Source organism: Gambusia affinis, linkage group LG14, assembly GCF_019740435.1.
Source record: "Gambusia affinis linkage group LG14, SWU_Gaff_1.0, whole genome shotgun sequence".
NCBI classification, from domain to species: domain Eukaryota; kingdom Metazoa; phylum Chordata; class Actinopteri; order Cyprinodontiformes; family Poeciliidae; genus Gambusia; species Gambusia affinis.
Window position 1 is genome coordinate 10,372,112 of NC_057881.1, and position 23,531 is coordinate 10,395,642.

The window sequence follows — 23,531 nt, forward strand, 5'->3', positions numbered from 1 at the left end:
AAGTAAGATTTTTTTTTCTTTCTTTTTTCTTCCCCTCCAGGGGGTCTTTTTTTGGGCTCTAGTGTCCCTTATATGACAGTTGGCTGACAGGAAAGGGGGGAAGACATGCGGCAAACGTCGCTGAATCCGGGAATCGAACCCGTGATGGCCGCGTCGAGGACCGAAGGCCTCCAAGCTTGGGTCGCGCTACCCTCTACACCACCACAGCACGCCCCTATTATTGGTAAGATTTTGTGTTTTTGCAGTGAAATCCGTCGTGTTTGACTTTAATTTACATAGAAAATACCAACCTCTTGAAAACTCTGCCTTAATCCAACTCTCTAAATGTGGTCTATGAAATGTATTGAATATTAACATTTGGAGCTAATATGCTCTGATTCTAAACATATCATCACTGAATTATACAATGACACATTTTCAGGTGATTGGCCTATATAATGCACTTATTTTACTAAATAGTTTCCCTACCTTGGGAAATATCTCCGGAGCCTTCACTGGGAGTCCATATTGAGTAGGCCTCAACAGTTAGTTTAGTAGTTGGAGTTTCTTGTGTGGCTGGAGTTCTTTTGTCTTGGGTCGTCTGAGTCGTGTCCATCTGTACGGGATCCTCTGTAGTTGCATCTTCCAACTTTACCTGGAGCAACGGACCAGCCACCAAAGTCGTTCCCTCCCAAAACGCTTTCTCTGCATCTACGTCTGTACGGTTGTTCTTGGTTTCGCTGTAATTGGTGTGAGATTTGTGCAAACTGGTCTCGTGAATTTCTTGGTACTGGATTGTCTGTTCAGTTGATTGTAGGTACTCAGTAGAGTTTGTGTCTGATGCTGTCTGGTTCTCCGTCTGCGGTTCGTATGTGCTTCTCTCAAACTCCGATGTGTGAAAGGTGAAGCTCAGGTTCTGGTGTAAGTCTGTCCCGTTGTAATCACCAGGAGAAATAGTTGTGCTTTGTGTTGAATCAAAGGTCTTCGTTGTGCTGACAGCTGCCTCTGGAAGATGCTGGGAGTCGTAACGTATTTCTGTGCTTTCATTTAGTGGTTTAAGGAAGTCCAAAGTATAAGGTGTAGTGGGGAAAGATTCTGTTCTATCTGAGGTGACCGTTTGGTTTCTATCGAGTGGATCTTCTGTAGTAAAAGAATCGGGCAACAGGGGTAAAGATTCCAGTTCACTTTGTGCTTCCCGTTCCACTTGCTTCTCCAGTTGATTAAGATGAATTTCTTCTTCTCGTTCCACTAGAATAACAACATTTTGTTGCAAGTTTTCAGCTTCTGTGATCAGATTATCCACTGGAGAGTCAGTAGAAGTTTCTCCGTGTCCTGTTGAGGACAGATAGTCAATTAAAAGTTTGCTTTTAGAGTAAAAACAACAATTAACAAGAATATTAAAGTGTAACTAATTTCCCCCAAAAATAAAGGGTTTTTTTCTGATTAATTTACTAAATGGGTTGATAATATTTACTCTCTTTTTTTCTATCTACAATGGTCGTAATACACCGTCACTTTTCCGGTGTTGCAACTTGGCAATCTTTCTTCTTTTTTAAATCTGGACCAAAACCTTTTCTTGCAGTCAATCAAAAGAGTAATGGTGTCAGTAGCCACTTCATGATGCCCTGTTGGAGGAAATTACTGCATATATCTTTCATTTAAGGTTGCATTGTTTGTATCTACTAAATGAATAATTTTGTAACACTGTTTTTATGCTAGATGCATTATTTTACTGAAAAATGAGTTGTTTTGCTATAAAATTTAGCCACGATTTGCAAAGTTGTCCAAGATGGCGTCAGCAGTTCAGGTTCATATAGATGTTTTTGGCTTTTATTCGGCAGAAATTCAGTACAATGCTGCACAGATTTATAATTTGTATGACTTTTTTTCAGTTTCACTCTTTTGTACATCAATAAACCTGCTGACAACAGTCTTCAGTCTCCACAGTCGTGATAGTAACAGCTCAAGGGAGGTTAGTCACACTTTAAAGAACCACTTTATGGTCCGGAGTATTTAAAAACGCCCACCTTTGAAACAATAGACATCATGCAGGGCAGACGGCTCTGGGAAACCGGTCTGGTTGCTGAAGCGGTAGAGTGTTTTGACGCCTGCTTGTGGGCCACCACATCGCTCTCTTGGGATTACAATGGGGTAGCGCACGCTGCCGTCAGACAGCCAGCCTGGACTGCAGCGGTCCAGCCCTTCGCTCCACGCCGAGTACAGCTGTGCAGTTGTAGCCAGCTGTGCTCCCGCAGCTCCGCAATACGACTGGGCTTCGTCAAATGACAACTGCTGTGGGATGGGGTCATAAAAAACCTTTCCTAAAAACACAGAATATTGGCTTTGATTACTTGTATGGAACAGATCGAGGTTTTAGATTTTATTTCTTGTAATTTTTATAGTTCCTCAGGCTTTTCATTTCGAAAACATGGCTTGTACTTGCATAGTGTGCTTAAAACAATAAGACTGGTGAAGGAGAGAAGAAGGTTCTGATCTATAAAAAACTATCAAGAACAAGGTAACAGTATCTGCAAGTCAACTACTTAAAATCAGGAATAAAATCCAGCAAAAACTTGTCAGAAAAATCAAGAGATATGTCACCTCTAAATTGATCATAGTTTCAGTTTTTATGCCTTTTGTTGTTTTTTTACAAAAGCACATGGTAATTTTCAGATTATGTTTTTACATTAGTTAAACTTAGCTTTAAAATGTGAATTATTCAGACTTAAACAGTCTCCTAAACCACTATTGTGTTCAAGGTTTCCCCCAGAAAACTTGCTAAGCCCGGTGGTTAGCAAGGTTTTCTTGGTTAGCAAGTTTTCCCCCAGCGGCCAGCGGCCCGTCGTGTTTTTCAGTTAAAATTTTTTTAAGTTGACAGGAAATTTGAAAATATCACTTGATAATCATGCGTTATTGAAATATTGGAAGATTAATACCTGAAAACCAACTATGCAAACATTTTAAAAAGACTTAAATAAATAAGCAATGCTTAGCTTGGTGGAGGCACAAGTAAAGCCTGGTGGCCCGCCTGGCTTATGATACACTGGGGGAAACCCTGGTGTTGTTACATAGACGACATTTTCACAAAAATCGAGTGTTCAATGGGATGTGTCTCAAGAAAACATTGTGTTCATATTTCCTTAGTTAAAATCTATGTAAAATTCCAAAGAGCACACATTTTTGAAGTAAAAAAATATTAGTGTCATGATCCCATAAATTTTGAGTTTGGTTTTATCTTAGTTCTGTGTATTTTAAGGTAATCTTCTGTTTTTGACCTACACCTCTGTCTTCCTTGTGGGTCATTGATCTGTTTTTCTTAGCTCATTAGACTTGTCCTACAACTCTATTAGCTGCTAACCACTCTGGTCCTGATTTCACTAATCACCTCCCCAAACATTTACAAGCCTGTCCGTTCTGCTTACTCCATGTCAGATCCACCTGCTTCCAAGCCTCTTTTCTGTTGTTTCTTTCATGTGTCTTGATAATTTATGCTCTCTTGTGGTTTTCCCGGTGTCATTCTAAAGTTATCTTAAGAAAATATCCTTTATTTTGAGACTTTTATTCTTCTGTCTGCTTTTTAGACTGACTTCATGTCAGGTTTGGTGTCAGGAATGGTCTTATGACCCAGAAGATCCAGAAACAGCAGTGAAATTGTCCACAGTCTTTCTAAATTTACACATTTCTAAATTTAGATGTAAATTTTGAAAAGACCTTATGAAAGTGTGAGGAAATTTGTCTCAATAGTACGTCAAAAGATTGCAACTTACAATATAAATAACTCATAAGATGTTGACATGAATGTATGACAGCAAAAAAATAACCTAATATTGCCAGACAGTGAGAAAAAAGTTTTGTGTACTTTTTAGAAAGTTTATCTAAACATCTGATTTGAACTGTTTCTGTGTGTACGCCACATCTAATTTTACATTATTATAATTTGTACCGTGAATTTGCTCTATGTAGCAATAGACGTCAAAGAGATCGTCTGGATCCATCGTCCCATAGTTCCTCACTCCTGGTTGCCCGTCCATGTCTCCATAGCAACCTTCCCGGGGCACTTGGATTGGATACCTGCATCAGTAAAGAAGAATGCTTTCTAAAATGAAACTGACCGAGAAATTAATGCAGGTTTGACAAAATAAAAAACAAATCTTAGATTCATAAATATATCAAGGGATTAAAGAAGTAATTTGTGGATTTTGTGTCATTTCAGCATGAAATGTAATAAAAGTTCAAAGATATTATGCTTCCTTTAACAGGTTAGTGCTGTACAAAACATGTTGATTATATTTTTTTACACAAAATCATTCTCCAATGAGATTTTAGTCTGTATTTTCTTCCAGAATGCGCTGCTGTAGGGTATCTTATCACTTTAAATCTAGATAATCTGCTGCTTGCCACGCCCCTCAACTCAATGTTTACACTTGTACATAAAAATGGCTGCAAAAAGATGTAATTATGCAACAGTGTATCTTTGAAAAACAGAAGTAGAGCCCCCTGCACAACCAAAATGAATGTAGAAAGTGGTTTCTGGATGGTAAGTCAACAACAAAACACTTTTACAGCAGCCATGACACAGCGCATACAGCTATAAAACCAGCTGACCAAATGTGCTGGGGTTGCTAGGTAGCAGTGCAGTGCCCATTGAATGTGGCTTAACAATCGGGAGGGTTTTGAAGCGTTTTCCAAAACTGATTGCTGATTGCCAGAAGATGCCTGGGTTGTTTTTAGAAGCAATAGAAACCCAAAGATGTGCATTTTGCACAATAGGTCCCCTTTAAAGAGTGAAAAACTACCTGACAGATTGGTCCGCCAGCCAACCTGCGTCACATTGCTCATATCCATCAAAATAAGCTGCAAGCAGCTGGTCAGGTGTGGCGACTTGAGCACCGATCCCCTCACAAGCCCTCTGGGCCTGCTGGAAGGAGAAGGAGTACCGACCCAAAGCATCTCGATAGTGGAACACCACACCTAAGACCATCAGAACATATTTACACATTCAGAAATATACTGGACAGTAAGGTTGTGAAATTATTAACATGACATAATCAAATATTTTACAGCTGACACATACAGAGCTGGGTAGAATACACAAAAATTTTACTCACGTAACAGTAGCACTACTTCCACATATTTTTATTTCAGTAAAAGTAAAAAGTAGCCATCCAAAAAATTATTCAAGTAAGGGTAAAAAAGTATTTGGTAAAAAGTCTACTCAAGTACTGAGTAAGTGATAAAATTATTAATCATTTCATATTTTAAAATGACATAATCAGACGGGCCAAGAAGTAAAGTTAAGTGGAAATTTTGGTATATTTTGCACGAAAATGACAACAATTCATATAAGTAACAGAAAATAACGAAATCAAGCAAAATAATTTTTTTCCAAAGTAGTTTCTTTCAACAAAAAAAACATATGAAACTTGAACAAAAACTGCATTGTGTGTCTGAATTTTTGATTAAAACATGTTTGTTTTTCATTCAGCGTGCAGTGCAGAAATTTTACTCAAGTAAGAGTAGCGATACTTCATAATAAAATTACTCAAGTAAAAATAAAAAGTATATCATAGTAAAAATACACTTAAAAGTAGATTTTTCTCTCAAGTAAATGTAATTGAGTAAATGTAACTATTTACTACCCAACTCTGGATACAGAATGATCACATATTTTTTCAAAATTCCACCAGGTTTCCCCCAGAAAATTTGCTGAGTCTGGTGTTTGGGCACTGGAGCAGACATTCATCCAGTGGGCCGTCATGTTTTTGAGTTAAAAAATGTTTGAATATGAAAATATCACTTGATAATTGTGCTATTGAAAGATTGTAAGATTAACACCTGAACTCCAACTATGAAGTCTTAAAAAATGCAAACATTTTAAAAATACTTAAATAAATAAGCAATGGTTAGCCTGGTGGGGGCACGAGTAAATCCTGGTGACCCGCCAGGCTTATAATACTCTGGGGGAAAGTGTTGCACAGAAAAAAATCTCGAATAAGCTTCAACATGCTGATGCTACCTTTGACTTTAATTTGTACGACTTTGCTGGCATCTTCCAGTCCCTGCTGCACCTCACAGCGATAGTGACCGGAGTCGCTGTGGCGCAGATGGCCCAACCACAGAGACACGTCTTCAGGAGAGGACGTGTAGTTCAGCAGCGCCACACGGTCGCGGTACGCTTCGTTGATCTTCACCCTTGAACTCCGCGCTACCAAAATCTGTGTTTCAATCCCGCCGGACACAACGGTCCACTTCACCCGGGGGACGGCAGACGGGGAAGAGGAAGAGGAGGAGGACAGAGACACGAAGCAAGGGATGGAGATGGAGCTGCCCAGAGGGACAAGAATTGGACCTGAGTGGGGGATGTCCAGCTTCAGCTGCCGCACGTCATCTGATGGAAACCAGAAAAAACAAAATCATCACAGGGGACGAAACGGCTCTGAAAGCTTCCCAAAACTACATTTATTTACTAAAATGATTTACTAAATTTACTAAAAAAAAAGTATGCTAAAAATAATATGGAGTAATATAGGAGAAAATAATACAAGAATAGGGATAAATTAGCTTAGCTATAAGCACCAAGAGACTGTTGTCTTATTCCCTATCAAATAAACATAATAAAGTCAACAAAAGTCATAAAAATATGACAATAAAGTCAGAATATTTTGAGGATCAAGTTATAGTGATATCAGAATAAAGTTGTAATAGTAATACAGGAATAAAATTTTAATGTTATAAAAATAAAGATATAATATTTCTAGAATAAAGTCATGATAGTAATATCACAATAAAATTATAATGTTATGAGAAAAAAGTCATAATATGACTTTATTCACATAATAAATAAAGTCATAATAAAGTCGTAGTAAACACATCAGCATCAAATTATCGGTAACAAGGATACAGCTTGCTGCTAATACAGTGATAATCCGATGCTGATGTGTAAACAGATTAAGTATTTCCTTATTTATAAGATAAATACTAAAGTATAGCTTTACAACATTCTTAATTTTATTGCAGCTGTAAAACTGCTTTTTCTTGTTAAGAATATAACTATTCTTGCCATATTCCAACTTTATTTGCATGTAATTATTGTATTACTTTGACTTTATTCTGGTAGTATAATTATTTCTTTTCTTAGCCTGGACATAGTAACTCAGTAGCAACAGTTCATGGTGAAATTAGACATATATTTTGACTTACTGAACATATTTTTCGCTTGCACTCTACGTAAAGCAAATACAAAAACAGTTCCTTTGCAAAAATATAAATTATTACACATTACAACTATAAACTTTTATGAAGCTTATTAGGACTTAATGTGACTGCACAAAAAGTAGTGTAAAAAAGTTTAAATAAAATAAAGTTTTCCTCTAACATTCTGAAAACCGTAATGTATATTGATATTCAATCCTGCTCTCCTCTTATACCTCTTGATAAATATTCACTGCAACCAACTGCATAATGAAGCAGCTAATGTTACATAATGTGGTGAGAGTTCAGAGGGTTTTTAATTATTTTGTAAGGCAAGAAATGTGGACTCACCATGAGCTGATGGCGTTTGGATGGGGAAGGTCAGGGTGAGATGACAAACTGCACAGATGACTGGAAGGATCTGGACATATCTGTAAAGATAAAACAATAATCACTCCAAATTGTCATAAGGTGTGGTGTTTAGGCGGTGAGGTAAAACGCAGCAGACCCAGGTGTGCGGTGATGAGGAGTTTTAATTATAATAAATATGCAGAAAACAGTCCACAGACCTGGCAGCACTGCTGAGCGGAAGGCTAATGCTCAACACAGGTAGCAACAGGCGATGACGGACGAACACAGACGTAGCAAAACCTGACACAGACGTACAATGACGTAGGACCCGACGAAGACAGACACACACAGGTGACACTAAATACACAAGAGGAAATCAGGGAACGAGATACACCTGGGGACTAATCACGGGGAGACAGGACAACACAGAGACTCAGACACACAGGAAACTAGAAATAAACATACAGAAAAACATAGAACACGACACAAATTAGCACAATAAAAGATCTGAAACAATTAATCACCGACATTGTGATTAATTGTCCATTAATTTAAAATACAGAATCAAAGATATGACATGTCCTGAAAGAATAACAACTTTAGGACAATAAATAGAAACATTTGCATTTAAGATGAAAAATATTCTTCTGAATCTCCTGGAGAATAACAAAGAAAATTGATTTTTGATGCTGGATAGCATGCATATTGTTGGTTCAGCTAATTAAGCTCCATTGATCTCAAATTGATCTATTCATACATGCATTATACCTGCAGATGCATGTAAAATACTTTTCATTTTGTGGTTATATCCTGCTGTTCATTTAACTATAATTATTATTGATTGATTTCCTTCCTTGACAAGATCAACTGGAGATCTATTTATTGTAATTGCTTTTTCAGATTTATTCTGCTTTTGATTTATTTTGTTAACATTTAATCTTGTTTATTTTTTATCTTAATAAAAAATACTTAATCCTTAATAAAAAAGACTTAATAAAAGTCTATAAAAATCATTTATAAACTATGAAAGAGTATACATAGACAGAGTAAATAGATTATAGTAGTGCTTTAATTATTAAACAAAAACCATGTAAATCTGCAAATCTGTGTTTATATCTACTGAAATCTGTGAATATGTTTTGTTAATTTTATACTACATTTTCTACCTGAATATCACATGAATCCGACTAAAACTGGCTAATTTTAACCAGCTGGTTTCAAGGAAAGAATCCATGTGATTTGAACAAACTGTGGGGGCTTTTGTAAATTACAGGAGCCACAAAAGCAACTAAAAGCCCAACCATACAGCAGATTTTTCTGATTTTCAAAGGGAAATCGGTGCCGCAGGCCTCTGACCTCAAGCTATTTATCACCTCTGTGAGCTAATGACACAGCGTCTCAGCCGGGAGGCATCTGTCCAGCACTCCATCACCAGCCCAGGTCTGTTATTAACCCAGCAGCCATGACGGGATGTCTACAGTGACCTCATACAACCTCTGGAACAACTGGAAATATTCCTTCATTGTGGAAAGACAGTGCTTCTGCACTATTTCTTTATTGCAGAGCAGAGTAAGTCTTTTATGTTCAACCCAAGTCACATGTATAAAGAAGATTAGGGTCACCTCTTATGTCAAACTTTGTTTTATTTCAATCAAGCAATCAATTTTAGCTATAAAGCATTCTTCATGTTGGAGGAAGCTCGCTAGAAACACATAATACAGGGTATTTCTGAACTGGGTTTGAACCATCCAGGGTCACAGTTTCCAGGTCCAAATACCAGAGTTGTGAAGTAAACTGAAACTGGTGGGATACTCCCTTTTGTTCCAATCTTTGTAAGAGGGCTGGTAGGGCTGGTATCTTTTCTTCCCTTCCCAGGACTAGCCAGGGGGGTCATTGCTATATTCTTTGCTTAATTTCTTAATAAAATAGTAATCAAAATGCATTTTGATTGATGCTTGACAGACTCAGTGTTTCACCTTAGTTAAGACTTATTTATTTCCTTAACACACCGGACAAAAAAATAAAATAAAATAAAAAAAGACTTCTGACTTTAAAGGAAATGGACACCTGGGAGGAACCAGGGTCAGTGGCCAATATGAGATTTATGGGGGAGAATAATGAACGTTCTGGAAGAACATGTTGGATCTACACAAGTTTTTCTGTGACCGAAGAATTGTCATTTGAGCTACGTGATATTTACGCTAATTTATACAGAAGGGCTATAACATCACAATGCCCTCAAAATTCTGAGATTAAAGTCTAAATTCCAAGAAAGAAAAAAACTGAATTCTGAGAAAAAAATAATTCTGAGAAAAAAAAAATCTAAATTCTGAGAAGAAAAGTGAGAATTTTGAGATTAAAGTCAGAATTCTGAAGAAAAAACATCAGAATTCTGAGATTAATGTTGGAATTTTGAAAAAAAAAAAAGTCTAATTTTAAGATTAAAGTCATAATTCTGAGGAAAAAAGTCAAAATTCTGAGATTAAAGACAAAAATCTGAAATAAGAGATTAAGGTCAAAATTCTGAGATCAGAATTCTGAGGTTAAAGTCAGAATTATATTAAAATTAGAATTTAGAGAAAATTCAGTCAGAAATCTTTATCCTCACTGACCCTAATCCTCCACCGTAAATATAAACCTGTTCAGACATCATTTTTGAAGCTTACTGCGGATATATACTTAGAAATCTTCCTTTATTGAGATGAACCTCCCATGTAGCGAGACAGGTCCTGAAAATCAGGGACAGGGATGTTTAGATGTTGTGGAGACTCTCTCAGCTTTGAAAACTTTAGTTTCTTGGATGAAGTCTGATAATTAATTGAGCGCTCCTAAAAAATCTTGTGAACGCTGCCCAAACTTCTAAATAGTCTTGCTCCACCTCTGCCAGCAGTTCTCCCTGTCCAAGCAACTCAATAAGGCCTGGCAGGCGATCAAACCTTGAAGTTAAGTCCAGTGAGATCATAGTTTGTGTCAGAGGGTTCGTTCGCAGTATCAATGAATATTTTAGCTGCCATATTTACCTCCTCAAAGTCTTTAGGACTTAGCAAGTCTGCTAAATACATTCTGGTCAGATCATACCATTAATAGGTTCTTTTCACCTGTTATGCAAAATTCTTTTTTTTTTACTTTGATTTGAGCCTAAACTGATTCTAAAAACAGCCTAATAGCTTAAAAAACACCCATACATGTTTGGAAATAAGTTAAAGTGTTCTTGGCATACAAAAAAATGCTACGTCTCATTTGGTAAACACTACACTGTTACCTAGCAACTCCAGCCCGTCACCTAGCAACCCAAGCTGCTTATTTGGATTGACAAGACGCCCTAAAACAGCTCCTTCTGAAAGAATCTTAAAATAGGCATAATTGATCAGACTAAATTCTCACTATCCGATTTCTTTGCCTTAATGCGACCTGTATCTGCTCTTTTCATAACAGTCTGAACAACACAGGTCGGATTTTTTTCGAATGCGATCCAGCCCACTTGGATATCCGATATGTATTCGATTCAAATGTGACCTAATGTCCAGGTTGCAATCATCCGACCTGAAAGTCATTGATACTTCACAAATGTCACTATTCTGTGTCCAGATACGTGCAAGCGGGAAGAAAAACAGCAAACATGACAGACGATAATGAGGATTAAATTGTTAAAGTGGTCGTTCCGGTCAAAGAACCACTTCAAAATGTGTAAGCCATGCTCCACCGTTAGCATCCATGTCTACTTCCGCAAACACTGAGCACTTCTTCGTGGTTGGCAAAACGCTGAGCACGCTCTCTACGTGTGACGTTATTCCGCCCTCTACTGCGCATGCGGGACACTTTCAGGTTGTTTGGAGTTCTCGTTGGAGTCGCATATATTTGGAAGTGTGAAAAAAAACAAAAAAAACTCTGAATTTACAAAAATATCAGAATTGGGTCACTTCCCGCTGCAGAGTGAACGTAGCCTAGGAATGATTTTTTGAAAAAAAAAAAAAAAAAAAAAAAAAAAATTAGTAAAGATGTTTTGTGTATTGCCCACAGACCTACTGTAATCCTATCAAGAAAACGTAAAAGTCACCTTTAATAGAAACTATTGCAGAGGCAGAGCAACAACAAAACAAACCAATCTGTTAGTAAAGCTATAAGAAAATAGGTATTTTTTTTTTAAATGAAATAAAAAGGGTACCCAGACAGACCTATTTGATTAAAAATACCCAAAACTAAAAGGTGGATGTTGGAATCAAAACCCAAGAGTATATGTTATATTAATAAAGTTATAACCTCTGAACTGAAGCATAAAAAGACTTAATACATTTATACTTTGTGCATTTATGTGAAACAGTTTCTTTGAAATGAGTCGGCACAAATAGACCTCATTGACTTTTGTCAAATGAAATGGCCTTCTCTTATGGCAGTATAATTGCCGTCTGTTTTCCTGGCAGCTGGCTGGACTCTACAAGGCTGGTATCACTATTAGTATTCTTGACAAGAAAACGTCTCATAAAAGAGCAAGCATGGAGCCAAGGGGACAGCTGCACACTGTGCTTTCACTTCATACCAACTCCCTCACAAAAGGCTGCATGGAAAATTAAAGGACAGGCCACTGGCACACTCGCACACTGTTTCTCTTTTCTTTTTCTCGCTCTTTTCATGGCTGGAAAGGGAAGTTTTCAGCACTTAGGATCGCTGTGCACTAGGCTTTGTAGAAGAGAAACAGCAGCATTAAGACCCCGGACACTGATTCAAACGCTTGCACTGTTAGGCCCAAATGACAGTCTGTGAATCGAGTTGATGGGAGAGGAGAATAATTGCGGTTGCTGGGTGTTGTGCCATCTTTATATCGCATTTGCCACTGAAGGCTCGCAGCTCCTCTTGATTAAATGGTGCTGAAGAAAAGTCAAGCTGAAATCAATGCCACCCAGGGCATTTAGGGGTCTGCAAACTACAGACAATGTGTTATCCCGTCGACAGAGATTAGTCCCAAACTATTTACGTCATTATAGCTAACTAAGACTAGCAAAAACTGAAACTGAGAAAACATTTTTGTTAACTGAGATAAATGAAAACAGTGATTAATGGGGAAATCCTATAACTAACTAGGACTGTATTGTAAATTATTTAAAACACACTGAAATTATAGAAATGTTATCCTTCGCTTTCATGTTTATGAATCTATTTATTCGCCTTTTAAACTGATGTAAAATAGATTTTTTTTTCTCTCTCCCACACAAACAGTTTACATTTGTGTAAGAACATAAACTGTTGCAGGCTAACACTTATGCTAGCCCGCAAAATAGCGACAGCAAAAGCTAGTATAAAACACCAACCAATTGTTGTTTCTTGTCCAACAATAATTAAAATATGTTAGCCTAAGTATTGCTTCAAAATATATTCAGTAGATCAAGAAACAAAAGGAGCGTGGTTACACCATTTTTGCAAATGTTGCACTGTAAATAAATTCCCCCTGTGTCTCGTGGGTGGTCTCTGTAGAGTTTTACATCACTGTCAATACAGGGAGACCTCGTCCTCGGTTCCAACCAACAAGCCAGAAAATGACTCGTGATCCCAATTCAGCCGGGTCAAACACGTCTGTTTGACGGATGTGCAGCGAGCTCGCAGGAGTGCTGAGATGGAACAACACAAGTCTTCTCTAAAGCACACTACTAGCTTTTACGAGGTGTAAATGTGGCGCTCAAGCTTTCTTACTGTACGAGTACGCTCAGTCTACCCCAGATTTTTGATGTTGGTGTGGTTGCACTACAATTACATGCAGTAAAAAGTAGAGATTCTCGTGCAAAGCACAAATAATACCTGATGCAATATCCGGCACACTAAAGGTCAATTTAAACAGAAAACTGAATTCTCACTAAAACATATTTTTCTGCTGACTTTGTGGTTTTCTTGTTGCAAGAAACAGCACCATAGGCCATTTAAAACAGAAAAACTTCTTGCATTTGTTTAAAAAAGTTCCAACATGTTAATACTTTTGTTGATTTATCATTTCACTCACTTAAATTGGAGGTTTTCAGCATGTATCTTTTATTTTGAAATGTTATATTCTAATTGTTTGAGTTCACTTATTTGTGATCACTGTGTGTGAAACAATATTAACAATTTACCAGCTGGTTTGTGTGGTTACATTTTGTAAGCTTTATGGAGTTTCAGATAAATTCTGATTTATTCACATGGTTGACAACTGGAAAACACTTTGTAAGCTTTATGGAATTTCATGGGAACTTTCTTTTTGATTATTGTAATCAAAAAGATTAGATTATCTGTTGTCAGCTCTTCATGGAGCTGACAACAGAGCACTGCAGTGCCTTCAAGGTCTTTTACTATCAGTTTTGTTGCAGTTAGCTACATGCCAAAAGCAACACACACATTCCAACAACTTGACCTGTGCAGACGTTGGCCTGCCCACAGCATTAGCATATAGCTAATTACATTGCGGTGTGTGCCTGACTCCAGCCTATTATCTTAAGAAGATAAATATTTAATACTCTAACTACTTTGCTCTATCTGCGGTGTTCACAACGCATTAAGGGCCCAGCGCTGTAAAACTTTATATGTGGTCACAAATAAATTAGACTTTGGCTTGTGGAAACTAAAACTGACTCCAGGTATATTCCTTGGGCTGCCGAAAATAGAACTGGGAGATAGGAAAAGCTAACAGGTTCACAGCTATAATAACCTAGTAGTTTTAGTCCCTAAATTTAAACACAAACATACAACAACAACAAACAAATGTTCTGCCAAAAGATCTATGTAACAGAGTACCAAACGATTTGAAGAAGAACTCACCAGCTCTAAATTGTCAGTTTGGAAGCAGTTTTGGTACTTGGTAGAAAAACAAAGCAACTAGTAGACGAAGATAGACAAGATAGCTAACTGTTAGCAGCAACTATGCTAACGTTGCTATCTGCTTTGGGCAAGATTAGGCTACATAAACATGACCACTTCACTGCTTTAAAATCATTTGTGTGGCAGCATTTTGACACTGACGGAATGAAAGGCAACATACAAACCTTTCATCAGCACTATGAGAGTGACTCGTAAACCATTAGCTGCTAGCTACGTAAGCTAACTAAAGCAGATCGAACTAGCTAACACCAGTGTAGAAAAATTAAAGAAGCTACTACAACTTTTAATAATTTGTCATCCAGTCTTTTAAAACTTAATGATAATGTTGAAATTACCCTGAAATTTAAGATTCAATACCGACATTAGGTAAGATACTTGATACTCGTATCCTTTTTAATACTGAAAAGGTTTATTTTAAACCAGAAGGTTCTTTAAATTAAAAAAAATATTAAAGCTGGAATAATATGATGCATTTTGTGTCTTTATTAGTTAACATCCAATAAACAGCAGGAAATTCAATAGCCACTTATTAATTAAGACTTATTAAAAATGTAAGTTTCTTTTAGAGCTTAACAATAGAGAACTTCAGTCACAGCTCCATCGATCAACAACCTAACAGTTTCTTACAAATTTCTGGTCGAATATATTTATTCTTGGATTAAAAACAAACAAGTAATTTAGCAAAGTTTTTAACTAATGAATTAACTTTGTTTGTTGACACAAAAATTTGTAGCATGTATACCATTTTCTTTAACATTACTTGTTTTTTCATTAGCCCTGAACAAAGTGGGGGAATAATGGAGTGGTGAGGTTTGTGGTTAATTTTGCACCTTTATTGTAATTTTCTTCTTCTCATCTCTGATAAACATCTTTTGTTGTGCCGACAATTAGCATCAAGTCATACTTTTAGGAGGACGAAGTCAAAATAATGTTAGCAGCAATATTTAAACAGATGGCCAACCCGGCATTTTTAACAGTTTGCTAATATATATAAAGGAGGTTTGCTAACCTTTTAAGCATCAGGGAGCTGGGCTTTAAGGTGTTTTATGGAGTTTGAAAATCTAATATGTTTTCTAGGAATCACCAGCTTGCATAAGGGCCAATAGACATCCTCCTGCTTTCTTTTTTCACTCGCTAACAGGTAGAATACATCCAAACAACACTTTTCATGCAAATTTCTGAGTAAAGTCGCAAAGGTTTTCCTCCAGAAACTTTTAAGCTTCACCTTTTTGATTCTCAGTCATCAGGTACGTTGATGCAACAGAGAGAAAGGGATAATGTCAGGAGCAATGCTGTGCAAAGTTGTGTGCCAAACAAGGAGACAAAAATGGTACAACTTAAACTGATTATAATATATATATCTTTAATGTATCAAAATACCAATTAAATTTGGTTTTGCGGTATTATGACAAATTTCTGTCAAAGTCTAGATTTTATCTTTGTGTATTATGGCAAGCTCTACCTACTACATGCAAAACAATTACTTTTAACATCCAAGTATCCAACAAACTAGCAGTGTGCCTCCACAAAAGACTGGGCAGAGATTTTTTTAGAGTAAAATAAGATATTCAGTAAGACAATTTGGGTTTTAAGATAGCTTAAAATGGTTGGAAAATTACATGTCATTTGATGTACCTGAAATGACCAAAGGCTCTAGATTAAGTTAATTATCTGTGAGAGAATTAACTGACACCATAATACAGGATTTTTCCTCTTCCGCTTGCACATCTCCAAGAAAAACCACCAGGATGTCTTCCCACAGTATCTCTGTGCCAGAAAGCCACCCACTATGATTCACCATCCAGTGGGTCTGGAAAAGCTTCAAACTATGTTTCCACTTATTTTCACTGCAGTACCTGGTCATTTTGAGAGGAATGTTTTTCTGTTTGTAAAACCACTAACTAACTCTGAACTATAACTCTTTCAGGTGTCTTATTTCCTCTGCATGTGAGCATTCTTAATTTTCAAAGGCTTCATAAAAAAGATTGAATAGATAATAAGAAAAATCACGACAAAACCTTCAGCATGTCTGGAAAGCCATTGATGATGACCACTTTAAAACATTACAAGAAAGCCTGACTTCTTGGAAGTAAAATGCTTTAAAAATAGAAAAGTTCGTCATGGGTGAGTTTTACGGTGTTTGAACACCTGATAAACCAGTAGACCCGGTTCAGTTGGGGACCAAAATTGCAACATTTTCAGCATGTGCGGTTCGCTTTCACTCTGGACTGTGTCAGATGAACGAAACTAATTAAAAAAAAAACCTGTTCACCTCCTTGCCTGTGGTGGCGCTGCACCAGGAACAATTGAAGGAAACGACACGAAAACCAACAAAGAAAACCAGCGAAACTTCCTGCTTCACAAAATGTAAACCAAAACGAAGTAGCGTCAGATTTTAGCGGTTGTGGGATTTCTCTTTTGTCTCTGGTGAAAAACAATGAGCCATTTCTCCCTGTAGCGCTAGACCCCTCATTTATTTTGGTGGTATTTACCCACAATGCTCTGCTATGTGGTTCGTATCTACCCAGTCAGATTACGTTCACATTCAGACCGCACCATCGTTCACTTCAACCGAACCGATAACTTGGTTTTCGGGCAGACCAGAATTTTCTTTTCTGGTGCGGATCAGAGTCCAATTGCGCATTCACATCTCCACAAACGAACCTGACTTTCTGGACAAACAAACGAGAGTTTAGTTAAAGTGAACTGATTAAAGCAATCAGTTGAAAAAATAGGTCTGTTCAGTTAACATTACCAGGAAGTAACTATGTAATACGTTTAGATTAATAACACAAATCATTAGATAATACAGGTTGATTACAGTGTGTTTGTCTGTCAAAGGTACAAGAAGAAAACTAAAAATGGATGCATGAGAAAAGGTATGATAGTGATTGTCAGATTGACGCCTTTAAAACTAGCAGGGACTCATTTTAAATCCCATACTGAGGTTCAAGGTCAAATTTAGAAGATTTTTCCCAACGAAACACTCTTGAAACTTGCAGTTGCTTGACATTTTTTGAAGTAGTTTAATAAAAATGAGTAGTGAATGCTGATTCACCATTACAAGCAAAGACAGAATATTAAATCTGAATCTTCACATCTTTACCTTCTAAACTCCAGAATCCATTGAAGCTTTATATAAACAGAAGCTACTAAAAGGAAGGCTACATGACTGAATGTGACCACTGGCTCTCTCTGTGTCCATTATTTAAATTTACCTGCGCCTCAAGGTGAACTGCAGAAAGTGAGGTAACATTTGGGGAAAGCACTCAAAACTAAAAGCAGCATCCTCGATCTCCAGGGTACATAAAAACCAGCGGCTTATGAATATGCAATATATATTTTGCTTTCATCTTGACAAAAATGTTGATTAAAAACTATAATGCAGGGCGTGCTGTGGTGGTGTAGGGGATAGCGCGACCCACATTTGGAGGCCTTCAGTCCTCAACGTGGCAGTCGTGGGTTCGATTCCCGGACCTGGCCGACATTTGCCGCATGTCTTCTCCCCTTTCCTGTCAGCCTACTTTCAAATAAGGGACACTAGAGCCCACAAAAAGACCCCCTGGTGGAAAAAAACAAACAAAACTATAACACAAATTTCCACAGCTACAGAATTGGGTAAAAATAATTATATTTGTTTATATTTTGTACCCAATAATATAATAATATTTCTTATTATTATTATGTTTTGCATGGCTTGTATTGGCTTTCTAAATATCCAGAACCTGGCTACTTTCAGATAAATCTTATCCACACCATTCGGACCTTCAACACTAGACTTAAAAACTTAAAGCCTCTGGATTATCTGAACTTCTTCTGCTGCTAATGGCTGCTGGAGGATATAATGTTCCTGTACTTTTCTCCCATTTTCTTACCATTCTTACCTTTTTGTACTCTCTTTGTTTTTCTTTCACATTAAAAGTCCTGCCAGCCCGAGGCTTTTTGAGTTACTTTGAGTTGCTCTTCTCCGTACAGAACCCATGAGAAGGCTCTTACTGCCATCAGTGATCAGTTCTCTTTGGGGTTTTCATTTGCATTTCATTATCTGGCTTCTTTCTGTCTTCTTAATCCAACTTGTCACAGTAGATGGTGGTCATATTGAGCCTGGATGTATCAAAACCACCAAACTGGATGGTTTTGATCCAGGTTGGATCATGAAGCATGGGGTGGTATACGTTCTGAACTGGAGCCATGTAAAATAAAGTGTTCTGAATTTAAATGAGAAAAAGATATGAGAGTATACGTGACGTTCTTGTCTTCTATTTCAACATCTGTTCTTAGATTAAGGCTGCAGAACATTGATAGACTGAGATATTTGTGTTTCAGCCTTTTAAAATCTCACTTCCTCTTGTTTTTCTCTCCATCATTTGTTTGAGTATTAAACACATGCAATTGAATGTTGCTGCACTGGTTGCTATTCTGTTGTTCAGCGCTTTATGTTTATTGTTAATTTAATAAATATCGTGAATTTTGTCATGTCTGTGGAGCCAGTTTGTGGCAGTGTAAAATATGTTTTAGTGTTGTGTCTAAACATAATAAACAACTTTAATTTAGTTCATTTGGTAGATGCCACAAGGACATAATAGGTTCTGATTTATTTAGTTAAACCTATTTCACATAGATTAGTTTGATAAATATAAATTTTGTACCAATATGGTGGTTCCCAAAGAAGAGAGTCATTGATGGCAAACAATTGGAAGATGGTTTTCTCTTATCTACTGTGTCGGCTACAGTGTGATGTGACAAAATAGGGACACATCATTAAATATTCAGTTCTTGATTACGAAATGTCTGGAAAGCTGATACACTTCTTGTAGCGATCTGACAGTGTCTGACATCAGAAGAAAGAAAGTTCACCATTCTGCTCACTTTCAGTTGTGAGATTTTTGAGCGCAGCGTCTCTATGCGGTTGAGATCTGGGATTTGACTCATACAGGCTCTTACATTTATTAATTTTCTTTGGTGGATTTACTGGTTTGTTTTGGGCCACTGTCCTGTTGCAGGGTCCAGTTTCAGACCCATGACTTCAGATTTTTCCCCAACATCCTCTAATATGTGGTAGAAATCATAATGAATCAGATGATGCAGCAGCAAAGATCCACAAACCATCACACTTCCACCTTCATGCTTCACTGTTCACATGATGGCCTTTTCCTGTAATGCTTTACATATAAGCCTGTCTCAATAAATCAACTAATCACATGATAAATTAAAACGAGCTTGATAATTTCTATATGCATGATTGTTTTTATCGTTTTTCTATTTTGTTCAACCAAAGACTGAATAGGAAAAGTTTTAAATCTGGTGCCTTGGTCTGCACAAGTCCTTTTCTTTGAGGATAATTGTTTACAAAGACTCCACTATCCATTTTAGTTGTTGTTTCGGTTGTTTTGTTTATTTATTTTGGATATTTAAAATGTCTTCTAGGTGCAGTGTTAAATGTTTGTTAGAAATTAAAGTTCATTGATCTTTGAGAGAGTGGATTTATGTTATATTACTAGAAAATGGTTTCAAAACAACAATATTACCATTTCTCACAATAATTTCTGGGACATCTTGCTGTCATGAAAGGCCACGATGCATATGGTTTAATTAATTATTCAGCATAAAACTAATCTATCTATTCCAGGATTATCTCTGGCAAACTTCTGTCAGTCCTTAATGGGAGCAAAGATCTTTTCTTTGCATATCGCCAATGAAAGTTTTTTGAGATTTTTTTTCTTTTTTTGATTGTACAGGCATCTACTTTCATATCAAAAAACAGAAGGATCTTTATGTGTAACTTTAACAGTAATTTAAATGTAAGGCTGTCCTAAATCACTTTTTACATGTTGTTGTTGTTGTTGTTGTTTTTTTACATTTTCTAGAAGTTTTAAACAATTCAGTTTTATTTATGTTTCTTGAATCAGTCAATATTGTTAAAATTGAAATTAAAAAAAATCCATATTTCCAAATATTTTAGAAAGTCACACGCACAGGTTTGCCCCTGTTATCTCTATCTCTTGCTCTTATGAAAAACAAACTTTTGTAAATTAATTGGCAATAATCTCTTTCTATCTTTAAAAACAACTAATATCATTTTTAAATTAACCAAGTCCCTCATGGTAATCTTAATTTCTTGGACTGGCACTTAATGTAATTGACTCTGAAGAAACATAATGCCAAAGCAACCAAAGTCCAAGAAACACTTTAAAATCCCCATTAAAACACTAAAAGCCTGTTAGGATTGAAGCAAAGTTTAAAGAAATGATGGGATGATTTAAAACTTTTGCACAGTAATGCACCTCACACTTAGGTGCAGCTGCAACGAACTTCACTCCGTAACAACGCAAAGCGCAAAAAAGACGGCATGAAATCATTACTAAGACATGAAGCGAATGAAAAGCCCACCTGGTTGGTGTCAGCAGCATTTCAGCTGGAGCAGGACGGCCTGACTGCTCGGTACAAGTATGTTCCGTCAGCTCCTCTCTGCGTGCTGCAGTGCGTCTGTCCGGTCAGGGGGGGAAGCAGCTGGATGCTCTGCGCAGGTAGAAACAAGCTGGAGCTGCAGCCGTGCACCGACAGGCTCTGAGGCTCGGGGAGAAAGAAGAGAGATGGAGAAAGTGACGCCACAAATGAAACCGTGAACTGCCCACTCCCTCCCCATCCAGCAGCCGGGATGGAGGTGACGCAGAACGGCCAGGAGGGGGTGTGGGCGCTGGGAGGAAAGGCATCCGCAGAAGCTGGTGCAGAAGAGTGAAATGTTCAGGAAGTTATCCAAGGATGCATGTCAGATTAGAGAAAGGATGAACCAAAACCATGACAAGTCGAGTCAGCATCGACTGCTGCGGCAGGTAAACTGATAATGCAGTCACCTGCACAGAACACCGAGGAATCTGTTCAGAGATAAAACACAAAAAATATGACAAAATAAAAACTATTCAATTAAAAGGGGTTTAAGGGGTTGTAGGGGTTTAAAAACTGTAGGGGTTTTTAAACCCCTACAGTTTAAAAAATATTTCAGATTTGTTGAAATCTAGGTTGCTACTTTCATAGATCCCAGTAAACACAAGGTACTGACACAATTTTCTCCACCAGAAGTAGAGTATCCAAATATTGTACTCGAGTAACAGTAAAACTACTTCTACATATTTTTACTCAAGTAAACGTAAAAAGTCTAAGAAATTACTCAAGTAAGAGTACGCATGTATTTGTTAAATAGGCTACTTAAGTGCAGAGTAACAGATCCAAACATCAATAATTTAAGATTTAAAAATTACATAAAAAATTAACCCAAGTATAAAGTTATGAGGACATTTTGGGCACATCAAAGACCTAAATGAAAACAATTCATACATAATTACAAAATCATGCAGAAATATGATGGTATCTAGCAGATAGAGAATAAAGGAGGATTACATTTTTCTCAAAAGAGCTCTAAAATTTTAAGAATAACCTCAGAAATTTTCCATCTAATTTTATGCTTTGTGCTCTGAGTGACATCATGCTTTATTATTTATTTTACATTATAATTAGAATTCCTAATTTCACAGTGTTACAGTTTATTTTTTACGTTTTCGACCAAGGTGTTGTTTTTGTCAGCTTCAGCTGCTTTATTGGCTGTTCTACTCCCAGTTGTCCTGACTGAACAAATTAAGGTGTTGTTTTTATATGTTTTGCCAAACTTGTAAAGCTTTTGGTGTGTCTAAGTGTGCTGTACTAGTGCAAAGTTGTCAAATAAATTTGTAATCCCCTATATGTCTGTTTCTATAAAAAATAAAAGTTTTAAATCGATTCAGCTCTGATATTAGTTTCAGCCGATACTAAATTTCAGGTATTGGTATCGGAAACAAAAAAAGTGGATCTGTTCATCAAAATTACTTTTACGTTGCACTCTGATCTGATGAACAAGACAAAATAAATTAATATCAAAAGCACAAAGAGCATTTCCAAATGTCTTTTGAGTTATCTGAGTCTCTTTAAAAGTTGTTTTAAATCTCATCGGAGCAGAGATGACAGATCCTTTTTGCCTACCAGATTGGACAAATGGAAAGCCAAGGGTTATAAAGTCGTGAGCGGACGTTCTTTATGACATATGAAATGAGACAAGCATGATGGCAAGTGAAATTGAAAGAAAGGTCAAAGAGGTAAGCAGTGTCCAATTTAATGTCTATAACTGTCTGTCATAGCTTATGTGGTACTGAAAGAAGGTTTATGGATATTATTGTGTGCTTTGCAAAATTGTTAATCCTCCTTGTAGTTGTCCACATTTTGTCACACTACAACCTCAATCTTCAGCATATCTTGTTGGGATTTTATGTTGATAAACCAACACAATGTTGTTAATCATTGACTAAGATGATTTAAAGTGATAGAAGGTTTTATAATTTCTTTTACAGAAGAAAATCTGAAAAGCGTGACATCTATTCGTAACAGGGGTGGTGGAGGTCATCGAAATGTGTTAATTTATTCTTCAAATTCATTTCTGTCTCGTCAAAAAGATATTTCTCCTGATATTAAGGAACACGCTGTTACCGTAGCAACCAGTAACTGACAGCTCCTCCCCCTTTTCTGTTGTCGTTCTGTGACTGTGGTATGTTTGAGGATCAGCTCTATGTTTTCTTTACAAGAGTTATATTTTAACATATATTTTAGACAAGTTCATTCATGTACATGGTTTTGTATGTAATTTTACCATGTTTTGTGTACATATAGTATGTTTTAGCTGTGTTTAATTTTATCTGTTAACTACTGTCAGCTGTTCATCCACATCTGTAGCTTGTTTAGGGTTATTTATTATATTTTATTTGAGGTATAAGGACAGAAGCTGCTGAACTGATGTTAACCACCACCTTGATTTTCTTTCTTGATAGAATAGATGGAGTGAACCTGAGTGTGTTTGTTAGGAAACATTAGAGAGGACAACAGAGATATCTCTGACTAAAATCAATCAGTTTATTCTCTTGATTTAGCAAATTTCATTATTAATTCACAAACATTCTCTTACTACTTACCAATGAGTGAAAAGGGAGCATAAAGAAGAACAAATCTTGAATAAACCTGTCCCTTTCTTAATTACGTTTTCATGGCTGTACACATTAAATTACCAATACGAGTTGTAAACAATATATTATTCTCCTCTTTACTAACTATTAACAATACTATTAACTCAGACAAATTGTTCCATAGTT

General features: G+C 36.7%; 1 protein-coding gene across 1 annotated transcript in view; it reads right to left on the reverse strand.

Moving 5' to 3' along the window:
• Positions 1-20,954, reverse strand: part of LOC122843102 (neurocan core protein-like) — a 32,258-nt gene extending 11,304 nt beyond the window's left edge. The window contains exons 1-7 of the mRNA XM_044137607.1: positions 20,752-20,954; positions 7,522-7,601; positions 5,996-6,367; positions 4,776-4,950; positions 3,923-4,050; positions 2,007-2,300; positions 469-1,311 (exon numbers count right to left, since the gene is read on the reverse strand). Coding sequence (XP_043993542.1) covers positions 469-1,311; positions 2,007-2,300; positions 3,923-4,050; positions 4,776-4,950; positions 5,996-6,367; positions 7,522-7,601; positions 20,752-20,771 — 1,912 coding nt within the window. The 5' untranslated portion in view covers positions 20,772-20,954. The remainder of the gene's footprint in view (positions 1-468; positions 1,312-2,006; positions 2,301-3,922; positions 4,051-4,775; positions 4,951-5,995; positions 6,368-7,521; positions 7,602-20,751) is intronic.
• Positions 20,955-23,531: the final 2,577 nt, after the last annotated feature.